The sequence below is a fragment of the Oreochromis niloticus genome, linkage group LG20, assembly GCF_001858045.2.
Source record: "Oreochromis niloticus isolate F11D_XX linkage group LG20, O_niloticus_UMD_NMBU, whole genome shotgun sequence".
Taxonomy (NCBI): Eukaryota; Metazoa; Chordata; class Actinopteri; order Cichliformes; family Cichlidae; genus Oreochromis; species Oreochromis niloticus.
In genome coordinates this window covers 26,919,368-26,927,627 of record NC_031984.2, presented here as the reverse complement: position 1 = coordinate 26,927,627, position 8,260 = coordinate 26,919,368, and the positions used below count along the sequence as shown (strand labels likewise).

The window sequence follows — 8,260 nt, the reverse complement described above, 5'->3', positions numbered from 1 at the left end:
CTGTGCCTTTCTTTGCCAAACATAAGCAACAACTATGTCCTGAAACAGTTCCAGTTTAGTCTCATCAGACTAAAGCACAGACTTCCAAAACTGATCTTTACCTTTCAAATGTTCATGGGCAAACCTCAGTCAGGCTGTGATGTGCTGCTCTTTGAGGAAAGGGGTTCTTCTGGGACGATGCCCCTGAAGTCCACCATGATGAAGAGCCGTCACAACCGTGTTCCTTGAAACATCAACTCCAGAAGAGGTCAGGTCAGTAACAATCGTCTTGGCAGATGCCCGGGGTTCCTTGCTGATATCTGCGACTATTTTCCTCTTCAGAATTCTTGAAATCTTGTGCTTACGGCCACGACCAGGTTTGCTTCTTACAGAATTTGTCTCCTTGTACTTGGCAATGATGCAACATACAGCTGTTCTAGACACTGTGAATTGCTTGGAAATGGCATGCAGCCTTTCCCCTTATCATGAGCTTCTACTATCTTTTTTTGAGCTCCAGAATTATTTCCTTTGTCTTTGGCATGGTCAGTAACAGTAGTTCCTCTCATGTGTTCAAGTGCCCTGTTCCTTGAACCCTTTTTATGCTGATTGAATGTTGTTAGGAAGCCAGTTGACTGCACAGATGTGGTTTCAAAGCTGATTGGTTAATTACTCTAGGTGTTTTGAAAGCAAACATTCACATAGGGCTAATATTTTTGACCATCCCATTTTTTATTATATTTGATATGAAGCAAGCCTAAAAAGGTATTTTATATTACAAAATGTACCAAAAGCTACTAAATCGCACTGATGAATGTTTGAATATATCAAGTTTCATCAATGCTGCAAACATTGGGCAGAAGTTTAGCAAAATGTTCCAAAATTCCTGGGGGGCTAATAATTTTGGCCTCAACTGTAAATGTTAGCCCTGCAACAGACCGGCAACCTGTCCAGGGTGTCGCCCTATGGCGGCTAGGATAGGCTCCAGCCTAGGGAAGAGAATTAGGGCCACTGGAAAAAGTCACAGCGTCCCATCTTTTGCAAACAATTTACGTTGTGCTCGTCTGACTTTCTTCTCCATGACGATCTCAGGTGAGGCTCTCGGATATAACTGGCTTTCTGTGCTTCAGGATTGCACTGACCGAGGAAAGTTAAACATAAATGCATGAAATAAATAAATAAATGAAAATAAATTATTTGAGCAGCCACCTCCTCTTTTCAACTCCACTGTATACTCCATCAGTCAGCAGTGCATCTGCGGCTTACCACCAGCACTATAGATGTTCATACAATGCAATAAGCAAAGCCTCGGGAGAAGTGTGAATATCACTCATCTCGTCTCAATTTTGGAACCAGAGCGTGCGGTCTAGTTGTGTTTTTGTGCGTAGTAATCAGTAGGGACACACCTCGTAGCATCAGTAGTCAGTATTTTTACATAATAAATATCAAATAACATGATTAAATTCACTCCAATGACTCAGTCAATCTCTCTTTTTTTCTTTTCAGCTCATTATTTTGGTCATACAGTCACTAACTTTGCATTTTTCATTTCCCCCCCAGATGCCACAGGAAAATAAGTTCAGTCAAAAGTGATAGGTGTAGGTGCCATGTGTGCCTTATATAAAGGCACCTACTCAGACCACCCAAACAATAAAGCTGATAAGTTGTTGCTGAAAGCAGCGGCACTTTTAGCAGCTTCAGAGGCAAATATTTTGGATAGAGATGGTAGAGCTTGAACAGAGAACGAATGTGAGATTTAATGATGATGATGAAACTCCAAGTGGTGCTAATGTTAAAACAATAGCTTCCTCAGTCCCCAAATAGACAAACAAAACCAACCAAATGCTGCAGGTTTAAAAATGCCTCATTGGCAGGGAAGAGCAATCTCCTCTCTGTGATGATTGTCAGTCATCTGTCTTCGCTTCGCTTCAGTGGTTTAGTAGATTGACGTTCCTGGACAGCTTCTACCCACGCAGCATCCTCATTCTGATGCAACCGCAGTAACATACCCACACACTCCTGCAGTTGCTTGTTCAGAGGCCCATCAGCATCTCCTTTTCCTCTTGTTGCTCCATGTTTTTGTGTGCGCAGAGGCCAAAGAGTGGGGCAGTTATCAGGACCAGCGCTGCAGTTACAGAGCAGGCATGGGTGGGAGCAGGGCAGGGCTGCGTGCTCTCCGAACAGGCAGTGCGACAGGCTGGCTTCACCCAAGGAGATAACTTTGTTCTGGGCCAGGAGAGATGACATCATGATGGATGGCAATGAAGATGTGGGCGCAAGGGGCAGGAAGCGTTATCTCACATGATGGCACCGAGAGGATGGAGACACACACACGCACATAAACACTTGTGGATCACACTGCTCCTCGCTGATACTCCAGTGGACTCGAACAGTAGTCACTCCCCACTGAACACACATACGTACATGCGGGAATACACACCTCTGACATGTTCACTCTTCCGCAGGGTCTAGGAGGTGGCTGTCAGTTAAAAGGCATAAATCAGACACAGAGGGCAGGTCACTGTGGGTGACTGTTGGGTTACTGTCACTTTCCACTGCACAGCATCTAAAACTTTTGGAAAATACACTGAAGAGACTGATCTCAAGAAGGACTCCCGGCTTATGCTGTAGGTTTGTACTGCATGCAGCTGCACAATACATATTGCATGAATTCTTTTTCAAACTCTAATACACTAACACACACGGCTCGGCTGTTTTTGACACACACAACAACAATAACACGCTGACTGAGGAGAATGCATTTAAAAGTGAAAAGCAGTCATATAAGCGTTTCTTGTATCCACAAGATAAAGACTAAAGTTTGTGAGACTCTTTACATTGTTTAAGAAGTCACATAATATACAGGCATACACACATAATATATATATATATATATATATATATATATATATATATATATATATATATATATATATGGATGTAACATTTGGAAATTATGTTATGTATTTGCCTGTGAAAGGGAGGTACTGGGTGTAAGAGAGGGCTGGAGTTAAACCAGCTGGTATGGCATGATGCATCTTTATAACTACAAAACCAGGGTGCTCCCATTTTGGCACCACTTTCAAGTCATCACGATAATCCATGGCGATTCAGGGATCAAATTCCAGCAAGCCCGTGCAAAGCCTCTGGGAGTGCTTTAATATTGACTGCAGATCAGTTTGTCTAACTCTTCCTTACTAATCACTGCTTGCTTTGATTTCCCCCAAAGCTCAGAGGCTTTCATCCTCCTGGCTAACTAACTGACAGCGAGGGCTGTTTGCGCACTAACACATCGTGCAATAGTTACTGATAATGAAGCCTGAACTGGGTGATGATGAGCAGCGGTTAATGATGAGTGTGGTTAAGTGGCTTTTATTTCGCAAATTTTTCATTGCAAAATCAAATTGTTTTAAAGTAGTCCATTCTTTACTCTGCAGAAACCATGTGGGACTATAATTGCATTCAAAAAAGCAATAATAATGCAAACACAACACTGTAGAAGGTTTGAAACAACATTAAAGACTCACTGTTGTAAACTTGTAAGCTTTTAGTTTTTTGTAAATAAACAAATGTAAATTTTCTTTTGATCACAGTGATTTGATATTTCATTTGCAGCTCTTTTGTATATTTTGTGATTCTTTCTTATTTTATTTCATTTTATGTCCCAATTTAATAACAGAATTTTTACAGTATTTTTTTTTCCAGGTTACTAAATCTAAGCTAATAATTTTAACCCCTAATTATCATAATAACAAAGAGTGATCTTCAGAAAACCTAATGATGTAATAATAAATGTAATAAAAATTAAGGTTTCATTGTCTAGTAATATTCAAATGTACATATGAGAATAAAACCACTTGTGCTTCTAAAGTGATCTCCTCTGCAGGTTTTCTCTGGTGCACGATGTGTCGCCTCTTGAATGTCTTGCTGGCCTTGCTGAGCCGCTTCCTGTTTGCTGTCCACGGGGTGGTGACGGTGTGGCGAGTTGTAGCTGTTAAAGGGGAGCCGCTCTATTGGCTGCTGCTGACAGGCGTGGCTCTGTTGGGTGTGGAAATGGCCGTCACTCTGAAATGCACCCGTAATGCAGAGTGGAAATGGTAAAACACATTAGACATGATTTTCCTTTCTACATAACACACTGAAACTCAGTCATCAGGCTTCATCCTTGAGGCACAACAAATATCATTATAAGCATTCAAAATGACACAGCTGATAGATGTTGAGAGACTTCAGTCAGAACCACAAACTGTATATGAAAGATGGAGGATAGATGCAACACTTTTGCTCAGAATCTTTTTTAATAGTGAACAAGTGGTTATTACTTTAGTAGCACTACTTCCAATGAGTTGTTTTGTAATTTTAGTACATTTAGAATAAAAAGGAATAAATATCTGATCTCCTGTTGACTTTGTACGTTTGCTCACAGAGACAGAATATAGAAAATAAAAGCTATCATAAAAATGAGAGATTGTTCATTTCTTTGGGAACATACTAATTCAGCTTGGGCTCTAATATGTATTTACGAGATTCACCTTTCATGGATAGTCAAAATTCTTAACTTGAGACAAGAGAAAGTACAGGTGCAAATCTGTGGATGTCATACGTTGATTTTATTTACATAAAGCCTATTTTCTGGACCAAGGCCACCATCAGAGATTATTTTAAGAATGATCTCTTGGCTTTATTTTTGATTGTAAATATTTTTGTGTGCTAACATCGGAATTTTAAGCCAGATGTTAGCCCTCTGCTTCTTCTTAAACAATAATAATAATACATTTTACTTGTGGACGCCTTTCTAAAACCCAAGGTCAGTGTACAAAGCGAAGAACAGATTTGGGAGGATGGGGAGTGAGATGTTGCAGGCAGACTTTATAAACCTGTTTGGTGTTAGGGAGTAAATAACTCCTGAACTTGTAGCTGCAAACTCTTTACAACCCATCTGCCCGAGGCGGCTTTTGTAAAGGCCGGCAATATTCTGTGCCACTAAATTCTCTCTTATCATCCGCAGCTCTTTCTCTCTTTCACTGTCCATCAAAGACAAACATATTCCTCCGCTGTATTACTGCTGTCTTTCACTGAACTGTATTATGAGCCTACCATCACATCAATGTCACACCCTCTCCTATCCACTCATGGAGTAAATGTCTCCTTCTGGCTCGACTCATTTTTGACCAACAAGCTTTTTTTTTTAAAGAAAGAAAGAAAGAAAAAGAAACATAAACTGACTTCAAATGGATACGAGCATTTAGTGTCACACCTCATTCAACACCAAGCTATGTCTTATTCAAAAGCTCCGACGCACACGAACTGAACATCGTCAGACGCGAGCTTTCTTCGGGCCTCTCTCTTTCTCACTGAGTCTTACTTTGAAGTTCTGTCCTCATGGAGAAGGCTTTGCACTGTCAAGTGGGATTTGCATATATGATGAGAATAATTGCCTGTCTGAAATTCGATGCTTCCTATGGGGAAAAAGGGACTCTTTCTTCTTTAGTGGGTGGCAAAAAAAGAAGAAGCAAATTTCTATAAATAACCTAACCCCCTCTTTCCCTCTCCTTTGGTGATCTTCTTTTAGGTTCTCCCCCATGGTTTTCCTGTACCTCAGTACTGTCATCCCGTCCATTTGGTTTCTGGAGCTGAGCCTGCTACAGTCCAAGCTGCCTTTCAACAATTCCTCAGGCCATGAGCTTCGTTTGCTGGCTCACATCCCGATCTCAGCGGTAGGCGTCCCACCAACAAAACTGCCCTGCCCGCCTCAACCCTCCACGCAGCCACATTAAAGCAACACCTGATATCAGATAAGATTTAAATCTAGCAAGGGGGTGGATAAACTATTAGTTGCAGGAAATGTGTAATAGACACACAGAGATAAAGTCCAGATAGGCTCCTGCTTGAAAGATTCTTAGATCTCTCCCCTTGTGAGATGGTCTTAGTGAAATTTCTTTCATGTAGGATTTGGGAGCTTTTTGCCCCACGGCTGTACTCAAGGCTGGGTGGCAGCTTTTGAAACGTGAAGACGTACCGTTTTGGGAATATTGTAGAATATCAAGGGGTGGGTGCTTTCAGGATAAACTTAATGAACCTTGACACAAAACAGTCAACTTATATTAAAAACAGAGAGGAGATGGCTAGTATGGATGACTGGTTTATTTGATTATTTATTAACATTAAAGCCTTGCAAACACTTTCAACGTGACTAGACTTCCACTGTTTTATTTATCCAGGGGATTAAGGATCTGGACCCAGAGAACTGGGTAGCTGGCCTGGAGCAAACCATGCTGATAGTCTTGGTTCTGGGTCGCTGGCTAATGCCCAAGGGGGACATGTCACGTGACCAACTCTCACAGCTTCTCATGGTGAATGTGGGACTGGGTGCTGACATCCTGGACATCTTCGACACCTTCAAGGAGCCCGAGGTCAAAACCAACCAGGCAGTTGTCATCATCGGCTTGGCCCTTTTCTCTTGGGCGCTCATGCAGTTTCCTCTGGTTCTCACTCAGACACGACCCCAAAAGGCTGGGCCTTCTCAAGACAGCAAGGGTGGTTCCTTCTGCTGCTCCGGGGCTCCACCCTCACTCACCTCCTGCTGCTCCAGCGAAGTCTGGAGCTTGCTGCTCACAGTGGGACTCCAAGATGGCCCGTTCCTGCTCTACCGGATCTACCTCATGGTGCAAGAGCAGGTCCTCAACCAGCTGATGATTTTCTTCACCTGCAAGAATATCCTCATCGTTCTTTTGGAGCTCTACAGAATATTTGTGGTGCAGTGTGAGCAGCAGGTATCTGGGCTGGAGAGATGTGCTGCTCTGGTGCTCCAGTGTCAAGCCCATGGGGGCAGCAGGGAGGAGGAGGAGGTGGAAGAAGAAGTGGGTAAAGACGAGTGTTGCGAAGAGCAGAGCTGTCATATAGACATGAAGAAAGGGACCGAAAGGGAGGAAGATCAGAGAGGTGTCCAGGTATAGAAAGGCTCAAAATGCCGTGAGGCATGACTCCGGCCCCCAGGAGGGAGGGAATAGCTTTCACCAAGAATGAAGTCTAAACCCATCTGCCATCTCTTACATCTCAGCCTCGTTTGGAGACAGTCTCGGCTCTCTGGAGGTTCAGCGACTAGAAACAGAGCACAAGAAAAGAGAGTAAGTCCCCATTGAAAAGATCAGAGATGAATTTATGCAACTCCCTTTGATAAAAGTGGTGTTTCCATCACGGGAGCTTTCTCTGCTCAAGAAAATCAGTTCCACAGAACTGTCAATCTCTTTAATAGTATGAAGCAAATAACAAAGTAGCTGAAAGAAGATAAATACATCTGGGAACTTTACACTTCAACAAACTGGTCTGAATAAACAAGAGCTTAGTATATGGAATAGTATGACTGCATCATGATATGTCCTTGTGTTTTTAACCAAATAAGGTTGGTAATCATGGCACTCGATGTTCTATGAAATAAAAAATGCTTAATTTGATGATGTGTCTTTTCTTGCTAGTGAATGAGCATTTTCTAATAAAGATATACGAGGAAAGCACAGTGCTGTTTGTTTTGTTCTGCTCGCCATGAGATGGCAGTGTTGCCAAGTCAACCAAGGCACAGCAAGCATCTGCTCTGTTTACTTGACTGTAACATACATGCTATAGTTACACAGAGGGAAAAAAACACAAAACAGTGAGACAGCAACACGACAGCAGCAGCAGCAGCGGCGGCAGGTTTGAACTCCAGCATTTGTCTGGTTTTGGTATAATATCATCTTCTTTGAGTCTCTCTGTAGGACTCGATGGTGGCAGGACTGCACGTGATAAATGAATTAGAAAGATGTAGGCACCTTCGGGCAGCGGGCTTGTAATTAATAGTCAAATGCAGTCGATGTGGAGACATCTCATAAAGAGTGAAGAGGCTTGCTTCACTTTTCAAGGTTTCATTTTCCTCTTGAGCACAATCAGACCACGGAAGTCTGTTTGAGAGCTCGGCGCATTTTTATTATGTCTGAAAAAGCACACTCGTGATTATGTGGGAGTTGTTTGAGTTCAACATGATTTGCTCTCGCCTTCTCTCTATAGAGAGAGATGGAAGGCGCTTTTGAGATATTGCTCCACAGCCCACAAAAGCGAGACTGCTCTTTGAGAGCCTAAAAGGACAGTGAAATGTTTGAGCTGAAGCCTGGAGTCTCAAGGTTTTCGAGCCACTTCAAGGTGGGTGGGGGGGGGGGGGGGGATAAACAGCTGCACCCCTCCCCTCCTCACCCCTCCTCAACCCACCCCAGCCTCCCATTCAGACATTGCCTCTCCTGTGGAACGAGGG

General features: G+C 42.7%; 1 protein-coding gene across 3 annotated transcripts; it reads left to right on the top strand.

Annotated features, from left to right (window-relative positions):
• Positions 1 to 1,862: 1,862 nt before the first annotated feature.
• Positions 1,863 to 7,460, top strand: LOC100705795 (transmembrane protein 26). 3 transcript variants are annotated; one of them, XM_025901992.1, is made up of 4 exons: positions 1,863 to 2,603; positions 3,863 to 4,073; positions 5,549 to 5,693; positions 6,198 to 7,460. In XM_025901992.1, exons 2-4 carry the CDS (start codon positions 3,880 to 3,882, stop codon positions 6,930 to 6,932), a joined length of 1,074 nt encoding a protein of 357 aa, XP_025757777.1. In that variant the 5' UTR covers positions 1,863 to 2,603; positions 3,863 to 3,879; the 3' UTR covers positions 6,933 to 7,460. The 3 variants fall into 3 exon arrangements, with proteins under 3 accessions (XP_025757777.1, XP_025757776.1, XP_025757775.1); XM_025901991.1 differs by having other exon boundaries at positions 1,863 to 2,607; XM_025901990.1 differs by having other exon boundaries at positions 1,863 to 2,607; positions 3,848 to 4,073.
• The last annotated feature ends 800 nt before the right edge of the window (positions 7,461 to 8,260 follow it).

Excerpts from the sequence above, each read along its gene's own strand:
- LOC100705795 (XM_025901992.1), top strand. The coding sequence starts at position 3,880 with ATGTGTCGCCTCTTGAATGTCTTGCTGGCCTTGCTGAGCCGCTTCCTG. Across the intron at positions 4,074-5,548 it reads CGTAATGCAGAGTGGAAATG|GTTCTCCCCCATGGTTTTCC; the intron begins GTAAAACACATT and ends ATCTTCTTTTAG. Across the intron at positions 5,694-6,197 it reads CTCACATCCCGATCTCAGCG|GGGATTAAGGATCTGGACCC; the intron begins GTAGGCGTCCCA and ends TTATTTATCCAG.